Below are 21,637 nucleotides of genomic sequence, written 5' to 3'. Positions count from 1 at the left end.
CATTTTAGAGTAATTTATTTTCTTGCTTAGTACTTAAAAGTGAATGTTTTAAAAAAAAAAGAAGCAGCAATAATTAGCTCTGAATATTATGTTGCTTGCATGGGATTTTTCTGAAAATAAAAATTCTCCAGAGAGGAAATTTTCAAAGTTTTCTGATACTTACCAACCAGTTGCACCCTCCCTGAAGACAAAAGCATTGGATCATCCTTTCTGACATTATTTATTGAGTCATCTACTAGCTCTTTAATGTGGTCAATTCCTATGACTTTCCCACTAGGTCCAACCTGGAAGTGAGAATAATTCAATAATTCACTGGTCTTAGTTTTGCTAAGGTGTCAATAAAATACTTATTTACCCAAAGTCCTATTTAGTAATGAGAAATCAGGACAAATAAATAGTTTAAGCCTCTAATTTGATTGTTAAACACTCAGTTTATTATAGATTATTTGACAAATAACTTTTTCAGCCATAACCCTAAATGAATAATGATATTTCAGTAATTATAAAACTAGAATTATAAAAAATTTATAACACTAAAAAAATGGTATCTTTCTTCCTTCAGTTTCTAATTTTTAGACCCAGGATTCTCAAATGGGACTTAGCTTCCAATATTAAATGGTAGCTATTAGTGCAACCATTTTTTATTTAAATTCCACTGAAAGTGTGACTTTAAATATTACAGATACATAAAAAATTCTATAGGAATTTCTATACCTGATTCTACTGCCACATGTGGGAAATATAAAAATAAGTAAAAATATTAAAAGACTCTAAACATAAATATTAACTGTAGAATGAAATTAACACAATAAAGACTCTGAAGTCTGCCTATCTGGGTTTACATTTAAATTTCTAACTTACAACTATATAACTTTGACAAGTTATTCTATCAATCAGGTTCCTCAGCTGTAAAGTGAGGAGGAAGCGGGTACATACCCCATAAATGACATGAGGAACTAATAAGAGAATACATGAAAAGTATTATGAACACTGACCAGCACATGGTAAACATGTGAAAAACATTAATTAGTATCATTTTCAAAAAGATAACTCAGAAAGGAAATGACTTTTTAAAAAATGATAATGCCTCTGAAACCATAAACAGTCAAGTATAGAAAACAAGCCATTAATTAAACACCATTTCTAGTATTTAATTACATCCCATTAGTGAGGGTTAAACTTATACAAAACAAGTCAAACAACTGAAAAGGAATATCTGAATTCTTATTGTGTGCCTGGCACTGTTCTGGAGGCTTAGAATACATCAATGAAAAAAACTCAGAAAAATTCCCACCACTCTGGAGCTTACATCCTAATAGTCTGCCAATTATATATTCATAGCTAATTAAATGGATTCTAGTCAAAAAGGAGCCATAAATCCTAACTTAAATAGACCATAACCTTCCAAGCTGGACTCCAGGTATAAGATTTTTCATGATCAACCTGACTTGATTATCTGAGCACAGATAAACTTTTACTCCAAGGTGCCTCAGTGGGTCTCCAGACTCAAACTCCAAATAGTCATTATCAGATAAGCCTCTGATGATGAAATTTGAAGTACAGTAAAATAAAATAAAAATGCATTCATTTTTCTTAATGTAAAAAGAGCTCTCCTTCAATCCTAACAAACCTATTGTTTGGATATCAGGCTGGTTCTGCCAGATGAGAACTTACAAGAATGAAGTCTGGGAGCTCTTGGTTGCCACTGTTTGATCACAAGAGAAAAGCATATCTGAGAATGCAGAGAACTTGTGGAGCAGAGCCAAGTCAAACCAAGAACCAGAGTGAGACTCACTGTCCATAACAACTTGAGATCTTCCTCTGAATCCAGCCATACAGGAAGCCAGAGAGACCTCTAGACTTTTCCATGATATAACCAAATAATTCCCTTCTAGTTCTGCCAGAGTTCAACTGAATGTTCTGTCACCACCACAAGAAAAAGAAATCCTAGGTGACACATATTCTAACTGCTATCTCAAAAGAATTTAAAAAGAAAGAAAACCCTCAAAAACTGCTAGGGAAAAAAACACAGGGCCAAATCATATAATATGCTTCTGCTGGGGCCAGAATAGTAAATAAAGCTCTTACCATACGTGCAAAACATGCAGTAAGGATTCCACTTCCAGATCCTACATCAAGAGCTTTAGCTCCTTCATGCAACTGATCAAATAGAAGTTCTAGTGCATATGCATGCTGCCAAAAGAAAACAAAGCACAAGTATTCATTTTTCTTCCCAAGATTCTATAAAGTATCTATACCATGGCATATGAATAAAGCTGATAACTTCTCAACATTTTTTCCACTACAATGAAAACATAACATATTACATACTTACACCTACAGAGGAATTATGTAAGAACATTCTAGTTTGATTAAAATTCTTGTATTTAAAGTGTTTCATTAATTTTAGATCTCCAGTATGTGAATATTTAAAATTTAACGATTTCAAAGTAAAAAGCTACAAAAAGATTTACAGTGAAAGGTCTCCATTCCACCCCTCTCCCCAACCAGTCTCACTCCCTAAAGGCAACCAATGTTACCAGTTTCTACTGACTCCTTCCAAACATATCCACTTTATGCATATGTAAGCAAATATGTAAGTATTTATAAATATATCTTAAAGGAGTATATGTTTGTATGAATGTATTATAAGAACAAATATGCCTAATGAGAGATACTTAAGTTAGCTTCAATCTTCCATAACAAATAGATGAAATAATCTTAAAAGGTATTAATATACCATAAGATAATAATCTTTTTAATAATCTTGTAAAGTATATCTATGGGATAAATAGCTAGAGGTGGAAGTAAGGGGGTCAAAAGATATATATGTTTATGTTTACAGTACAAATTACATGTCAAATAAAGTCATTGGTTAAGGTTTGGATCAAACCAAGAAATAAAGACTTCTCTATTCCATCCTCTTTATGAACTTACATTTTAGTACTTTTCCAAAATATGAGGTTGGAATTAATAAATGGTATCTCAAAAGCTGTCCTTAAATGCCTAGTACGTTCACTACTAAAAATCATCAGATCCAGTAGCAATAAGCACATTCACTATCAGATCTTGGTTGACAAAAATACACATCCATGAATCCATAGTGACAATAAGTAAATATATCCCTCTGCTGCTGCTGCTGCTGCTGTTGCTAAGTCGCTTCAGTCGTGTCCGGCTCTGTGCGACCCCAGAGACGGCAGCCCACCAGGCTCCCCGGTCCCTGGGATTCCCCAGGCAAGAACACTGGAGTGGGTTGCCATTTCCTTCTCCAATGCGTGAAAGTGAAAAGCGAAAGTGAAGTCACTCAGTCATGTCCGACTCTTAGAGACCCCATGGACTGCAGCCTACCAGGCTCCTCCATCCATGGGATTTTCCAGGCAAGAGTACTGGAGTGGGCTGCCATCAGTTCAGTTCAGTCGCTCAGTCGTGTCCGACTCTTTGCGACCCCATGAATTGCAGCACGCCAGGCCTCCCTGTCCATCACCAACCCCCGGAGTTCACTCAGACTCACGTCCATCGAGACAGTGATGCCATCCAGCCATCTCATCCTCGGTCGTCCCCTTCTCTTCCTGCCCCCAATCCCTCTCAGCATCAGAGTCTTTTCCAATGAGTCAACTCTTCCCATGAGGTGGCCAAAGTACTGGAGTTTCCGCTTTAGCATCATTCCTTCCAAACAAATCCCAGGGCTGATCTCCTTTAGAATGGACTGGTTGGATCTCCTTGCAGTCCAAGGGACTCTCAAAGAGTCTTCTCCAACACCACCATTCAAAAGCAGCAATTCTTTGGCACTCAGCCTTCTTCACAGTCCAACTCTCACATCCGTATATGACCACAGGAAAAACCATAGCCTTGACTAGATGGACCTTAGTCAGCAAAGTAATGTCTCTGCTTTTGAATATACTATCTAGGTTAGTCATAACTTTTCTTCCAAGGAGTAAGCGTCTTTTAATTTCATGGCTGCAATCACCATCTGCAGTGATTTTGGGTTGCCATACACATACATAAATGGAGGATAGGGAGAAACTGTTTTCAAATGTTCCAAATATAGATGAAATATTGAACTTAGAAAACTGCCATTTGGCAACAAGTTCAGTAATAACTGATTAAGTCAAAAATCACAAATGGATGCTGAAACTAGTATATTATCACTTGATAAGCAAATATTCTCAAAGTATTTGCCCAAGACACATTAATTACAAAAGGGAAAAATAACAGCTTTACAATGGAGTGAGAAGTTTCTCAGTGGAGAACTTTGACTGACACTCCCTCAATCAGATGATTAATGTTAGTATCACCAAAAATGGGACACTCTGACGTTACACAATATCTGCGATATTTCAGGCAAAAGTGTGTAGCTTATATCTAACCAGGTAGAAAAATCAGACCAACCTAAATTGAGAGGCAATCTATAAAATAACTGGCCTGTATTCATAAACATTTTCAATACTATAAAAGAAGAAAACTAAGGCACTATTCCAGATTAAAAAGACATGGCAACTGAATGAAACTCCTGATCTGCAACCTTCTTTTTCTATAAAGACATTATTAGAACAACTGATAACATCTAAACGAGGTCTGTAAATTAGCTAACAGTGTTGTGTCAATGTTAATTTCCTGATTTTGACAACCGCAGTATTTAGGTGAACATTCTATTTTTAAAGATAGAGAGCATTCTGTTTGCAAATTACACCTACAGAGTTCATAAAAAAATATGTATGTATTTCTTACATATATATATATATATATATATCTTCCTCCCCCCATATAAATAGGGGGAGGGAGAGAGAAGAAGGAGAGAGAGAATAAATGATAAACCAAATGTAGTACAATGAGAACACTTGGGGAATATGGTTAAACAGTATCTGGGAATTATTTCTACTATTCTTAGAATATTTCTGTAAGTCTGAAATTACGTCAAAATTAAAAACTTTTTTTTTTAAATCATCAGATACAGGTACCATTCAAAATGGAGGACAGAATAGAAACTCCCTAACTTAGCTGATAAAAGCCAGAATACTGGTTACCTAGAGGATGGAGGTTGACTAGGAAAAGAAGCCTTTCTGACTGAGAGAGCCTTCTGGAGTGCAGGAAATGACCTGAACATATGTAGACACGTAATATTCATCAAGCTGTACACTTAAGATGTGTGCATTTTGAAAAAGTGAAAGTGAAGTCGCTCAGTCATGTCCAACTCCGCAACCCCATGGACTGTAGGCTACTCTAGCCTTGGAATTTTCCATGCAAGGATATAAAGTGGGTTGCCATTTCCTTCTCCAGGAGATTTTCCTGACCCTGGGATCGAATCCGGGTCTCCCACACTGCAGGGAGACTCTTTACTGTCTGAGCCACTTTTGGGTATACTGCAATTTAATTAAAAAACTTTGAAAATACTGTTTAATCACTAAAAGTGGGTGGTACAAACATTTATGTACCTCCTGATGTGATGAACAGAAGAACCATTAGGAAATTTTCTTGAAAAGAAAAAAAAGGAAAAAGTTAATATGGCTAAGAATCATTTAATGAATTTGGGAACTTCTATAGAATAAATGAACAAATTTTGTCTATAAATAAATGGCATTTTCAAAAGGAAGACTATTAAAATGAAAAGAGATTTTAAAAGACTAAAAGAGAAATAACTATATAAAACAAGATTAGCAAATTGTTGGTAATTAATGGAGTTGGGTGGCTACATGAGGGTTCCTTATATTATCCTATTTGCATGTGTGGTGTTGGAAATTTTCCATATTAAAAATTCTTTAAAAGACATTGAGGCTATCTTTTCCCACAATTAACACAAAAAGTGGAGAAGGCTATTAATAGATGCAGCCTCATATAATTTGAGGATTTTGAAACCATGTTCCAGAAAGTAATTAAGGTTCTGCAGAACTTATTTAGGAGCAACACACAAATGTAGATCGGTGGCTACTATGTTTGGGAAAAGAGTTATAGAAAACTAATTTTTTCTATTTTTCATATAGATTCTTTTGCAAAGAGCTTCTTGCCTAATGAGTGTAAACCACTAGTACTATGAAAGAGAGTCCTGGATTAAATGTTCAAAGTATTGCTATAAAGGATATCATAAGGACAATTGGAAAAACTTAAAAGGAGTTTGAAGATTAAATAGTAGTTAACGTGTCAATGTTCATGTCCTGGTTTTGATGACTAGCTATATTGTGGTTGTATAGGAGAATGTCCTTTATAGGAAATATACTACATCCTGAAGTATTCAAGAGTGATGGAGCATCATTTCAGCAACATATCAAATGGAATAAAGACAGAAAGGTTCTTAATAATATACTTGCAACTCTGTAAGTTTTGAGACTGTTTCAAAAATTTCAAAAATCTCTCATTAACCTCATCTTTCTTTGATGTTTCAAAAAGACAGAGTGGGATATTATCTTTGAATTATCATTATGTACATCAACCAGTGGAACAAAGAAGTGTTAATTAATGAGGTTTCTATGAGACACACTAGTTTAACTTTAACTGAAGAAACTACTAGAAACATTTTATTTAGTCAAAGTTATTGTTTTTAGACAAAGAGGCTTAGCATGAAGAATGGAATCTCTAATTAAGAGAAAGTTTGTGAACTTTCTTCAGGAATGTCTGTAACTTTTATCAGATATTTTGAAACAATAAGTATCCCCTGCAAGTTTAATAAACCCATTAATAAGATAACAAGTATCATATTTGGCTGAGGTAATCAAAGAAACAAATTAACTCCTGTAATAGCTACACTTTCTTGAGTCCAAAAATGAAAGGACTAGAAAGGATTTGAGGTGCCAATCCCTAATTTATAGGCAGTACTGTCCCAACTTAACACCGAAAGAAACTCAGGAATTTTTTTTCAGTACTAGGTTTGCATAAAATTTGTTTTTTTTTAGAGAGTATCCTAAGCTATTATTAAAATCCTATTCAGATTTAAAACATCAAGGTCTTCAATCGCAATTACCAGCTTTTTTTCACACTTTTATCACTATAGTTAATATTCTGTTGGATAATCCATGCTCACCTCTAAGTCTAAAATTTAAGTTTTTTAAAAAAACTCATTTTTAATAATTATGAAAAATTTCAAGCCCACAGAAGAATTTTAAACCCACAGGAAATGCACATAACACCCTTTTCTCCTCATATAGTCATCAACTGTTTCTATTGTGCCATACTATTTTATCAAACATCTGAAAATATGCTGTGGACATCATAATACTACACTTCTGAAACACATTAGCATGTACCTGCCAAAAAAAGCAAACTGGGACATTTTTCTTTGCAACCACATCTCCATTACCACACTCAAGAAAATCATGTGTTTAGTATCAACACTCAAGGGAAGCCTGCAGCCCATGGGTTCAAAAAGAGTCGGACATGACTTAGTAACTGAACAACAACAAAGTAACATACACACCACACTCAAGTTTCCTCAGTTGTCCCCCAAATCTCCTTTACAGCTGTTCCCTCCAATCCATTCAAAGTTCATGCTTTGCAATCGCCAATTCCAGGATATTCTCCCCCATTCTTCTGTTCCATTCACCACTTTCTTTGTCTATCAGAGCACTGACTCCTTTCAAAAGCCCTGCCCAACTGTCCGACACACTACCCACACATTCTAGACATGTCAGTTTCCGCATGATTAGATTTAGATCAAAGAACTTTAGCAAGACCACCACACAGGGCTTACAGGGCACCTCCCATTGCATCACATCAGGATGCACACAGCACTGAGCCCTCTCACTACTGGACTTGCTCAGCCGAACAACTCAGTAAATGTAGTAACGGCTAGATCACTCTACTTTTCAGGGCATAGCTAGCTATCTCTTTGTAATTAATATGTCAAATAATAATTTGAGACTACAAGGATGTTTTTTGTTCCCCAACAACTTTCCTCTTAATGGTTTAGATTAACTGATGATCTTTGCCTAATTCAACAATTACACTGAAATTACAAAGAACTGATTTTTAAAATTCTATTATTCTTTCCACATTTATTAATTGACATTCTTCTGTTTTTCATCTTTTCGATCCTGCTATTTTTTTTTTAAAGTCTCTATGGACTCACAGATTTTTTTTTCTGAATTCACTGTGTTACAATCCATTATCTTCATTATCTACCATTTTTTGATTCTCAAACTGTCTCCAATTTGGTTTCTGGGAGTCTCTTTAAATCTGCTCCAATGTCCTCCTGATAATACCCCAGTAGACTTTAGGTACTTCTTCACTTTCTGAAATTCAGTCACTTCTCCATGAAGCTCTGGTATTTCTTTTAGTGGTATATGGGATTCAGTGTCTGGATACTAAATATGCTCACTGCTACCAGGACATCATTTCATATTTTTCTGTAATTAAGACTTTGGAAAATATTCCAGAAATGTAGTTACTTTCAAACCTATGACTTTGAGGTTCATTAAATGCAGATATAGAAACAGTGTATAAGCACATGAAAAGACACTCATCATCATTATTCAGTTCAGTTCAGCCGCTCAGTCGTGTCCGACTCTTTGCGACCCCATGAATCGCAGCACGCCAGGCCTCCCTGTCCAGCACCAACTCCCGGAATTCACTCAGACTCACGTCCATCGAGACAGTGATGCCATCCAGCCATCTCATCCTCGGTCGTCCCCTTCTCCTCCTGCCCCCAATCCCTCCCAGCATCAAAGTCTTTTCCAATGAGTCAACTCTTCACATGAGGTGGCCAAAGTACTGGAGTTTCCGCTTTAGCATCATTCCTTCCAAACAAATCCCAGGGCTGATCTCCTTCAGAATGGACTGGTTGGATCTCCTTGCAGTCCAAAGGACTCTCGAGAGTCTTCTCCAACACCACCATTCAAAAGCAGCAATTCTTTGGCACTCAGCCTTCTTCACAGTCCAACTCTCACATCCATACATGACTACTGGAAAAACCATAGCCTTGACTAGACGGACCTTTGTTGGCAAAGTAATGTCTCTGCTTTTGAATATACTATCTAGGTTGGTCATAACTTTCCTTCCAAGGAGTAAGCGTCTTTTAATTTCACGGCTGCAGTCACCATCTGCAGTGATTTTGGAGCCCCCAAAAAATAAAGTCTGACACTGTTTCCACTGTTTCCCCATCTATTTCCCATGAAGTGATGGGACCGGATGCCATGATCTTCGTTTTCTGAATGTTGAGCTTTAAGCCAACTTTTTCACTCTCCTCTTTTACTCTCATCAAGAGGCTCTTTAGTGCCTCTTCACTTACTGCCGTAAGGGTGGTGTCATCTGCTTATCTGAGGTTACTGATATTTCTCCCAGAAATCTTGATTCCAGCTTGTGTTTCTTTCAGTCCAGCGTTTCTCATGATGTACTCTGCATAGAAGTTAAATAAGCAGGATGACAATATACAGCCTTCACGTCCTCCTTTTCCTATTTGGAACCAGTCTGTTGTTCCATGTCCAGTTCTAACTGTTGCTTCCTGACCTGCATATAGATTTCTCAAGAGGCAGGTCAGGTGGTCTGGTATTCCCACCTCTTCCAGAATTTTCCACAGTTTATTGTGATCCACACAGTCAAAGGCTTTGGCATAGTCATTATTATTAGGGAAATGCAAATTAAAACCACAATGAGATACCACTTCATAGCTACTAGGATGGATAAAATAAAATATACAATAACAAGTGTTGAAAAGAAGTGGCAAAATTAGAACCCTCATACGTTGTTAGTGCGACTATAAAATGATGTAGCCACTTTGGAAGACAGTTTGGCAGTTCCTCAAAATGTTAAACATAGAAATGCCATTTGTTGTTTAGTTGCTAAGTCTTGTTCAACTCTTTTGCGACCTCATGGCCTGTAGCCTGCCTCTGTCCACGGGATTTCCCAGGCAAGAATACTGGAGTTGGTTTCCATTTCCTTCTCCAGGGGATGTTTCCAACTCAGGGACTGAATCCGTGTCTCTTGCATTGGCAGGCAGGTTCTTTACCACTGAGCCACCAAGGAAGTCCATGGTCATTATATTTTAAAAATATTCTTTCCTTTAATTAACTCATCACTAAATAAATAATTACTTTTTACATCCACTTTTTACATGATTAGATATCAATGACAACCACCAAAAACAGTTTCTACCAGAAAGAGTTCCTTCTCCACATCTTGTATTAAGAATAATTAATTCATTACAAATAAAATAATAAAACTGATTATGATTAGAAGTTTAAAATGTTCTTATAACCATTTTTTTACTGAAGAAAGCACTCTTAAGAGGAAAAACGTGATCCATTTGCACCCAAATGACCAATGTCAACTTACCATGTGTGGAGCACTGATTGTTGCTTGGAACCCTGCAAAAGAAGAAGAGGACTACTGATACATTCAGCTGCAAAAACATGAAATGCTCCATGTAATTCCTTTTCTAGCATCTGTACATTATTTTTCATAATTATTTTCACATTTATGATCTCAAGAAATAAAAGCATTTTGTACTTGAGAGTACTGTCATGCACAGTTAAAATTAGAAAATATAATCAAGCCAAAGGCTATTTGTGCTCATACAACAGTCCCACTATTTCTAAAAATTTCTTCCCCCATATAGTTAGTTAAGGAAGAATTTCACTGACTTGATAAATTTATGATGTTTTTCCCTTCAGATTCATAAAAAGAAAATAAGCTTCCATATATCATAAAATATGCAAAGTCACTGCAAATTAACTTACATCATATTTTTGGCACCTTAAAAAAAACTGGCACGAGCAACTAGAGGAACTTAAGAGACTAATAAAGTACTTCCCTTTACTCTTTACACTATCACCTAATGTTAATTAAAACAATCTTTTTTTAGTTTTTAGCTTTTAGTTTTTTTTCCAGTATTGCCTTCTCAAGACTTATTTACCTGCTTCTGCATCTGAAGCAATTTTCACTGAGCGGTGGTAGCAGGTGCCTTCGGGGTTCAGAAGCTCCCCAGGATCTTCTCTGCTGACCGTTAAAGTACTTCCAAAAGAAGGCAGCATGGCAGCTGGCCGACAGAATCCTGAGGCACTCCTAAGCCTCAAAGGCGCCCACTGCCAAGGCTCAGCAGTTTAGCAAAGCCTGCTTCAGGAGAAGGAGTTAAATATGGCACTTTCTAAAAACAAGCACAAACCAGAAAACTCAGGGCAAGTGAAGCAGAGAAGTCAGTAATAACTTTGCTACACAGTCCCTTCAATATTGATTTTAGAATTTTCTGCTACTGCAAAAACCAACCTTTGTCAACATTAGAGACCCTAAGAGAATTCAGCACGCAGCTTAAACTCTCAGCTTTCATCTAAAGTGCACTTTAAGGAAATGTTTATAGAATTCTTACATATATCCTTCAAGAAAACAGAAACTGTAAGTTTTCATCCAAAGGATGCTTTAAGAAATTGTTTACAAAATTCTTACATATCTCCTTTAAGAAAATAGAAAAGATACTTCATAAACAACACTTTATTAAAATAGATCAGCAAGGTAATAAATGGAAAATGGTCTATTTTTACTTACAAATATTAGAGAGCAAATGAGTAAAATTTGTGACATTTTCAAAAATCCAAAACTTACCTATTGATTGTGGAGAATCCATATAAGGGTTACATTTTGCATAGTGGGAGCGGTCTGTGGCCAACATTACTTCAAACACTTTATCTGTCTTGATGATTCCATTTTCTGAAATGAATGAGGCAATACTTAAAAGTTGAGAGTGGCATGATTAGATGTAGTAGTTTAGCATAATTACTCTGGCTACACTGTAGAGACTAGACTGGAAGAGAGCAAAATTGTCACGATGGCTCAGGTAACTGCAATCTGGTCTTTAATAATGAAAGTAAGGATGAAGAAAAGAAGGATTTGAGTTATATTTAGTAGGTAAAGTATACTTGACTGACTAGATTTGGAGGTAGGAGGTGGATAATGTTTGAGATGCTGGTGTCATATACTGGTCTGAGAAATCCTAGAGAAGCATCATAGCTAAGGAGAAAAAGGAAAAGCTATGTATTTAGAAGGAGCTATGGACCATACCCATGTAGATACATAGCAGCCAGTTGGACAAACAGATCTGGGGCTCAGGAGAAAAATCTAGATTAGAGATATAAATGACTAGTTGTACAGATGGCAACTGAAGCAATGGAAGTGAAGGAAACTGGCCAGGGGAAAAAGTACACAAAGAAGAAAAACAAAAGTGTCCATTTAAGAGAAAGGCAAACGGACTGGAGCCTTCAAAGATTATGATGAGGGGCAGCCACAGAGGCAGAAGAAAATCAAGTGGACACACTGTTACAGGGATCAGGAGAAAAAAGTTTCAAAAAGGAAGGCAAGACCATATGACATAAATTATTTTTGAAAACATGATAGAAGTGAAAGAACTCAGGCACAAAGATGGCATAGTATATGATTCTATTTAATGAAATGTCCAGAACAGGCAAATCTATAGAGAAAGAAAGTAGACTAATGGTTGCTTATGGTTAGGAGAATAGGAGGGCAAAACAGGGTATCTTTTTGAGGTGATGAAAATATTGAATTGACCATGGTAATGGCTGCACATACCTGTAAATATACTAAAAATCACCAATATCATCTAAATTAGAGAATTATTTTAAAAATATAGTGGGGCCAGAAGTAGCAACCATAAGAAGCACTGCTTCTGAGAGAGAACCATATATAAGCAGGGAAAGGCTGACATCCCGTGATACGGCAATGAAGGGAAAGAAGGAAGAAAGTGAAGGATCCTACAGAAACAGAAGAGCAGCAAGATACACCGACTCCTCCCCCTTCTCACCACTGATACCAATATCATTATCCATTAACAAAACTGCAAGTGCTCTTGAACTGTGTGCATAAAATGCCTAAAAATAGGAAAAAGAAAAAATAACTCCAGTCAAGGCTACTGCAGAAAGAAGAAAACATGCAAACAAAATACTTCAGCTGATTAAATGTACCAATACCATATTCTAAGAAAACTTAACAGAAAGCAAATATTACCAGAAATATCAACATCCAAGACATCTACTAATACAATTATCAGGGAATTCCCTGGCAGCCAAGTGGTTAGGACTCAAAAGTGTTTTCACTGCAGTGCATCTGCGTTCAAACCCTGGTCTGGGAACTAAGATCCCACAAGCCACATGGCACAGCTAAAAAAGAAAAAAAAAAAGGGCGAGAAGAAAAGAAGATACCATCAGACTTTAAAACAAGACAAAAAATTTCAATTCTCAAGGCAAAAAAATAATCTAATTAACTAGTAAGAGTTTTTTTAGAAAAAGGCAACCATTAGCTTTTTAAGGAGCAACATTCAAAGCAAAGCAAGAATGAAGCAGTAGCATTTGCAAGAAATTCAAGGAAGGAAGTGCAAGTTAAGAACTAAAAAGGAGGAAACTGTAAATATACCCAACAACATGAACAAATCTCAAGAGCACTAACCTCAGTGAAAGAAGTCAGCCAAGTAGATTTTACCCTATATGATTCCATCTATTAATATACTCAATTCCAGAAAAGTCAAAACCATAGAGGCTGAACTGATCTGGAGTTGCTAGGGGTTGGGGGGTGAAAGGAGGAGATTAATTGCAAAAGGTCATGAGAAAATTTTGTAGGTGAAAGAAATGGTCTGTATCAGAGAGCAGCAAACTTCTGTTAAGATCAAAACAGTAAATATTTTAGGCTTTGAAGGTCATATAGTCTCTGCCGCAACTACTTGACTCTGCCACTAAAGTGCAAGAACAGCTTATATAGCAGACATAAACTAATGGGTGTGGTTGTACTCAAATAAAACTTTATTTCTAAAAACAGGCAGCAGGCCAGATTTGGCCTGTGGGCTGTAGTTTGCTCACTCCTGTATATCATTAGGGTGGTGGTTATATAATGGTTATTTGTCAAAATTTTCAAATCGTGGTCTTAAAATTGGTGAATTTCTCCATAAATTGTATCTCAATAAAGCTGACTTTTTAAAATTACAGCCAAAACTGTTCTTCAAATTGCCAAGGTTATAGGAAAAATGTCTTAAATGTGCAAGAACTCAGGGAATGCTAAACACACATGTCCTTCCTAAGAAATCTTCTGGAAGATGTGCTTCATCTAATGAAGCAATTACCAGGGATACCTCAGAAAAGGATATATGTCCAATTGTAGAGCAAAGGTTAAAATTGGGTGGACTGGCCTGCCTCCAGAAGGATCCTGTTAAATTGGTTTAGCCAGAACACCCATTACTCCTGATGTAATTTTCCACCCACTGATCCCCACCCTGCTCCTAGACTATAAATCCCCACTCGCTCATGCTGTATTGATAACTGGGACCAGTTTTACACTGATGGCTCTTTTCCCCTATTGCAATTGTTATTGAATAAAATCTGGTTTTAGCTTAAAAAAAAAAAAAAGACTAAAAGGGTAAAGACACTAGTGGAGGACCTCCCTGGTAGCACGGGGGATGGGAGTCCACCTGCCAATGCAGGGGACATGGGTTTGATCCCTGTTCCAGGAAGAGTCCACATGCCACAGAGCGACTAAGGTCATGGGCCACAACTGCTGAGCCCGTGGCTCTAGAGCCCAGGAACTGCAACTCCTGAGTCCACATGTCGCAACGACTGAAGCCCGCACGCTGTAGAGCCCATACTCCACAAAGGAAGTCACCGCAATGAGAAGCCTACATACTGCAACTAGAGAGTAGCCCCTGCCCACCGCAACTAGAGAAAAGCCTGCACAGCAACAAAGATGCAGCACAGCCAAAAATAAATAAATAAATAATTTAAAAAAAAAAAGACCAAAAGCTGTTTAAAAAAAAACCAAAGAGACACCGCTGCAATGAGAAACCCATGCATGCAACAAATAGCAGTGCCCACTCACTGCAACTAGGAAAAGCCCTCACAAAGCAACGAAGATCCAGTGCAGCAAGAAATGTTTAAAAATGACACTGGTGGAATAATAATACTTAAATGTTATATGTTCTGACAAAGTAGAAACGATGCAACTAAAAACAATGGGAAAAGGAAAAAAAGGGAAAAGCAGAATTAGATCATTGACTGTTTTGAGGAATCAAAGGATACCACTTAATACTGACTGACCAGACAGTATTAGAAAGAAATACTAATATAAGAAGTACTAAGTATAAGAAAAGGTGGTTTGAGGACACTATAAAATGTATAAATACACACTTTCCAAAAAACAAAAGAATGTTTTAAAAATTAGCAAATAAGGCATACCAACTAGAGAAACATTTAAGTAGTCACAGACTGGTAAAGATAAAAATCATTTTCCAACTAAAAATATTACGAATTTGGATTCATTAACCCAAATAGAAAGTACTGTTTCTACATAAATAAGCTCGGGCAAGCTACCTAAAGTAGTAGGTACCTAAAGTAGTAGCTACCTAAAGGCTACTAAAACAGTTAAAGCATTTTCTAAAAAGTTTTAAAAGCAGAGTAGTAATAAGAGAGGTATCATTTACTGAATATTTACCACATGCCAGAAAAAACCCTAAGCACATTACACTCTGTCTCTTTTGAGATATGTTGCTAGCTTATGAAGCAATCTTACGTTATCTCTAACAATCCTATAAAGTAAGCACCATTATTACTCCATCTTACAGATAATAAGACTGAGCACTGAAAGACCAAGTTGTTCCAGCACAGAGCAAATGAGGGGTAGGGCCACTGAAGCTGAGATGTCAGATTCCTGCTGACCACCTCACTGTACTGCTACTACCAGATTCAAATAGCTTAGTGGCTTACACAAATTCATAGACTCTCAAGGTCAGAAGGGTCATCAAGTCTAACTTTTTCATAAATTGGTACCATGATCTCTGCTTGAAGAGCTGCACAATGTGAAACAGCCATTTCACATTTAGACTACATTAATTATCAGAATTGTGTGAACTGTGAAAGTTGCTCAGTCATGCCCAACTCTGCAACCCCATAGACTATACAGTGTATGGAATTCTCCAGGCCAGAATAGTGGAGTGGGTAGCCTTTCCCTACTCCAGGGGATCTTCCCAACCCAGGGATCGAACCTAGGTCTCCAGCATTGCAGGCAGATTCTTTACCAGCTGAGCCACAAGGGAAGCCCAATTATCAGAATACTTCCCTATATTAAGAGGAAATCTCCCTCTTTATAACTCACTTACATAAACCCTTAGTGCTACTCTCTAAAGTCACCCAGAATATAATGAATTTTCTATCCAACACGTTTCACACATTTAAGAAATCATGATCATTTCACGTTTTTATCTTTCTCAGGTTAAGCAGCCTCACTCAACACTTCCAATTACCATTATATTCACACATTCTTCTCTAAATGAACATTTGTGATATATAAAATCAAACACATTGCTGCCAGCACATTCTAAAAATCAAGTATATTAAAGAGATTACTTCCCTTAAGCTAGATAACATACATCTATCAAACCTACCTGATTTCTTTGGTAGGTTTCTTAATCTATAGAGGGATATAGAATTCACACACACACCAAAAAACTAACAGGTTTTAAAAGTATGTCACCAGTAATTTATTAAGAAGCTGAACGCATAAGGCTCAGGATAAAGACTTCTTAGACTATAATTAGGTGATTTCCAAAATTTCCACTGTAAGGTTATTATTTGATTTTTCCCAGGATTTCCTATTTTGAAAGATGCCTAAAGCAAGCTAGTTACAAAGCTATTAAATCATTTTCCCATTTTTGACAATCTGACATACACAACTGCCAGTGCCCTGCAATATTTCTAGCAAACAGCAAAGTAATGTTTTACTTCATTTGTACAGCCTAATTATAAGTAAACATGCAATTACTATGAGGTTTTCTAAATTAGTGAACAGCTTTAGAACCACTCACGCTCAATTTTCCTGCACCCTAAGGGTCAAGGGCCCTAATTAAATAATTATAACAATGGTTAATGTTGATCCAAATAAGAAGTGAGCAGAATCCAGAAAGGAGAATGCAACAGAATCCAAGCTATAAACAAACAAAAAAAACTTGAAAAAATTAGACCCATGTTAAGAAGGTATTTGTTTCTCTTTTCAACTTGAGGAATAGGGAAGGGTGAAAAGGGAAATAAATTCCAGGAAAAAGACAAAAACCCTATACAAGAGTGATAATTTATATAAGAACTGTAAACTGTGGCATGATTTCAAGAAACTGATAAAAGTGTAAAAGAAGGAAAAACGTAAATTCCCTGGAAGTTCAGTGGTCAGGACTCAGCACTTTCGTCACTTCAGTCTCTGGTCAGGGAACTAAGATCCTACTAGCCAGACAGCACACACAGGAAAAACATCTGACTGCTCCTCGTCAACAGTAGAGGGGTCTGTGATATTAGAAACAAAGAGCAGGGAATAAACTCATTGCGTACTATGTAGCTCAGAGAAGCATTGACCCAGTCATTAATGTTTGTGATGATGGTTATTAATTTTCAACACTTAAAAATTAACAGAGTATAAATGACTTACCGCTCAGAACCAAATGAAATGTTATCAACTTTGACAATGTAAAATAGCCACCAGTAAGTTGAAAAATAAGCACCCTTTTCTACAAAGTGGAAAGGTTAAAGTATAGTGTCAGTTTATAAATTATAGAACAAAAAATTGAGGTTAAATTATATTAGTCAAAGTTAAAAGGTAACCACAAAAGAGGAAGCAGAAATTACAACATAACTGTATGTGGGGGAAGGGAGTAAGTTAAAAGGGTGTAAATACTCATCCATCTTGACAAGAAGTCAGTAGATGATGTCTAAAGCTGATAAAGAAACAGCAGTTCAAGGATATTATTTAGAGACATGAAGACAATCACCAGAAGACCCAAAAATGCAATTAAAAGTGTTCACTAGAGGCTCCAGTGAGCAAGATGTAAGATGTGGCAGGGTCTCTGTTTCTTTCAAGGTGGTAGAACTGGGGGCATTATCTAGCCTCTCTCTAGTTAAATATAGCCTTACGATTAAGTTCTTGCCAATAAGAATACAGAAGAAATTATGTATGCCCTTAAAAGGAATGTGGGTTTTCTCCTTTTCCCACTTTTCTTCCCACCAGCTGGAATATGGAAATAATGGGGGTAAATTAACTTCAACTTTGTACACAAGGGAAAGACTTTAGCGGTCACAACAAGAAAAAAGGAGCCCAGGTCTCCAAGACCATAGAACTATCATATTAACTCTGAATTGCTTGTTTATACTTTGATTGTTACAGGAGACAAACTTTGTATGGGTAAAATGAGACCAGTCTGAACAACAGGATTGGAGTGGGAGCATGGGAACAGGTTGTAGAAGACCCCTAAAAGCCCTGAAAGCTAAGCAAGAGGCATTTCCAATTGGTACAGTAAGCAACAGAAATCTTGGCAGAACAGTGACAAAACAGAGAGCAGTATACTAAGACAATCAGTGCAAGGCGTAGCATGAACCTGAGGGGACAGAAATTCAAAATGTGATGACCAATCAGATACTTGGAGGCCTATCACTCCAAGTAAGAACTAAGAGCCTAGGCTAGGGTACAATCAATGAAAATACGGTGAAAGGGTTGACCGTGAAAGGCATTTGTAATAAATACTGAGTTAATCTCAGGACAATCTGAAAGAATCAATAACTATTACAAGATTTCTGATCTGGGAGAAAATAAAAATCGGAAGCAATCCTGGCAGAGATGGAAAAAAAAAGATCCTGTGCTGGTATGAAGCACTGAAAACACAGATAAGAAAACAGGCTACGGATGGATTTCAAGTCACACAGAAACTAAGTTTCTGTACCTTGTTACAGAGTTAAATCTCAAAAAAAGAACTATTAGATGATTGTATTAGTTTTATGACTTGAGCATTTGTTAATCAACTACTCTCTATTTCTTCCCCACTAACAAAATGCCAGGGAGAACAGAAAGAAATCAACAAATGGTTTCCTTTTACTTCCCATCTAGAACGATTAGGCATTTAAAGGAGGTAAGTAGAACCTGAGATATTCTCCATACAGAAAGTCTGAAAGGACTAATTTTAAATTATGTAATAAACCATAATCAAAGCAAAAATTTAAGTGATACCAAGTTATGATAAAGCATATCATCTAAATATCAGAGATTATTAAAAATACATCTTTCTCTAAATCATTATCACTCTTAATGGATTCACAGTTATCTGTTCTGACACTACTTCTCAAAAGAGCTTGTTCCTTGGACTCCTTACATTTCTGACAAAGTAAAATGTCATGCAAAACTCTAAAATATAGGTAACCAAATGTTAACTTCTCTGGCTCTCTCCTATAACACACACACACACACACACACATACACTCCCCATATGTGATTTCATGCAAACCATGAAGTGATTAAAATTATGGAATCTTGGATTTGGAAGGGTCCTCAGAGGTCTACTATATAGTGAAAGCCGAGGACAAATCTCTTCCACGATATCGATTACAATGAAATGGTCGATCATTCTTTGCTTCAACATATCCAGTGACAGAAAACAGTTTTTCAAAGCCAAATCTTTGTTAGGATTGCTTTGTGAATACCTCCGTATAACGAGTCAAAATCTCCCTCCCATCTGTCCTGGTTTGACCTTTCACTACATGATTTCCTTCAAATATGTAAACACTACGAGGGAGCAGGGGATGAGATTGGGATTGACATATACACACTACTACGTATAAAACAGATAACTAACAAGAATCGACTGTATAGCACAAGGAACTTTACTCAATGCTCTGTGGTGCCTTAAATGGGAAGGAAATCGAATATATGTACAACTATTCACTTTGTTGCCCAGCAGCAAATTAACACAACATTGTAAAGCTGCTCCAATAAAAATTAATTTTAAAATAAACACCACTGCTCTCTTTAGCTTTCTCATTGCTAAACCAAACCACTTCCATTTCATCAAACCGTCATAGAAGCTGGTGCACTTGTCATCTTGACCACTCTTGTCTGAGAATCTCCAGTATTTCACTGCTACGCTTAAAGCGTGTTGGTCTTAACTAAGTGCAATACTAATAAAAACACGTGGAACAGCACAACAGAACTGAGATCACACTGAATAATGTAATATCATCCACCATCTAGGTCTAGTGCTGCTCCAGAGAACTTCTGATGACAGAAATGTTCTACATCTGCACTGCTCAGTCTAGCCACTAACCTCACATGGCTACTGAGCTCTTGAAATGGGGTTGGTATGACTGAGGAGCTGAATTTTTAATTTTAGTTAAATTTAAGTAGACACACTGATATTAAAATTCTTCCTCAACAGTTTTTCTATTAAATGTTAGTCAATACCCTGTAAGTTCACTTACCAGGGTGTAATCATAAGACTGACATAAGTTACAACGAGGAAGTATTTTTTGGATTCTAAGTGAGGCCCAAATTTCTAAAAAAAAAATCACTTAGGGTTTTATTATCTGTTACACTTAGCCCATGAATGCACATGATAAAACTAATATTCTCTTTTCCACCAGTTATGCTGTTAGTGGATAAGAACTGACACTCCAAACAGAATAAGAAGATGATTTCAATTTATTTGTAGAAATAAAGAAGGACACAAAAACTAAAAATTTTTAAAAATTTAAATGCCTACTAAGGGTCTTCACTTTAATGTTTTATTAAGCAACTCAAACCAAACACTTCCCCAGATAAACTCCTGTTCTCCCACACTTCCTAGCACACCCCATCCCCAAATCCCTGTGGCTCACTCACTTATTATTTCCAACTCAGAAAACGGTAAATCGTTCCCATTGCCCAGGTCTAAAACCTTGTGTCATATCCTTGACTCCAGACCTTCTCCTACACCCAAGTCCAAATCTAGCATATTCTATTTTCTCTGTCTAGTATGCCTGTTCCCCAGCTCTACCTGCACGGCTTGAATTTCTTCTTCTTCATCAAATCTTTACTCAAATGACACCTTAGTGAGGCCTTCTCCCCTACAACTGCAAACCTCCCACCCCATACTCCCTATACTCTTTCCCTACTTTGCCACTTATCATGTGACATGTATTTTATTTGTCTGCTCCCACAAGAAGTAAGCTTCAAGAGAGAACAGATGTTTGCTTCTCATTGCTGTATCCCCAGTGTCTGGCACATAGAAGACAGTCAATGTCAGCTGACTGTTTCCATAGATTATACATACACTATACATGCAAATGGCATACTCAAGGTTGCAAAGGAAATATAGTTAGAAATCACTGGTGTCTTAGGGCAGTGGACTGAATTTTTTTAACAACAACAACAACAAAATACGTAAAAGAACTATTATTAGCATTGTTTTCAGTGACCAATACAGAATTTGAAGTCTAGTCAGAGTTAATCTTTCACAAACACTCTGGTTTGGACATCCCTGCTCTAGCAGACAACCTCTCTCAAGCTCATCCACTCCTCCCCCTGTCTTTTCCTTTCACAATGGCATAAAATTATCCCAATAAAAGTAGAAAATAAACCCTAATGTAAACATTAATTGTCACATTCCCTGGATTAAACAGACTCTCAGTTGTTTTGAATTAACATTTCATGAACATGTTATCAGTCTATAGCCATAAAATATCTATTTTCCATTTCTAAAGACCTGTGATGTCCAACATGTGGTATCAAAGTTAATTTAAATAACACAAAATCCAGTTCTTCAGCTGTACTCACCACATTTCAAATGCTCAATGCCCCATGTAGCTAGTGGCTACCGTACTGAGCGGCACAGATACTGACACCACAGGCAGCTCTGTTGGGCAGGTCTGCTACAGATTTTTTT

General features: G+C 36.8%; 1 protein-coding gene across 3 annotated transcripts in view; it reads right to left on the bottom strand.

The window, feature by feature from the left end:
* PCMT1 (protein-L-isoaspartate (D-aspartate) O-methyltransferase) overlaps window positions 1–21,637 on the bottom strand; it is a 41,289-nt gene that overhangs the window by 16,560 nt on the left and 3,092 nt on the right. For all 3 annotated transcript variants that reach the window (XM_068984878.1, XM_068984875.1, XM_068984877.1), the window contains exons 2-5: window positions 11,521–11,625; window positions 10,258–10,289; window positions 2,089–2,193; window positions 164–284 (exon numbers count right to left, since the gene is read on the bottom strand). In XM_068984878.1, the coding sequence (XP_068840979.1) occupies window positions 164–284; window positions 2,089–2,193; window positions 10,258–10,289; window positions 11,521–11,625 (363 nt within the window). The remainder of the gene's footprint in view (window positions 1–163; window positions 285–2,088; window positions 2,194–10,257; window positions 10,290–11,520; window positions 11,626–21,637) is intronic.

The sequence above is a fragment of the Capricornis sumatraensis genome, chromosome 13, assembly GCF_032405125.1.
Source record: "Capricornis sumatraensis isolate serow.1 chromosome 13, serow.2, whole genome shotgun sequence".
NCBI classification, from domain to species: Eukaryota; Metazoa; Chordata; class Mammalia; order Artiodactyla; family Bovidae; genus Capricornis; species Capricornis sumatraensis.
The sequence above is the reverse complement of the archived record's forward strand: the minus strand, read 5'-3'. Positions and strand labels throughout refer to the sequence as shown.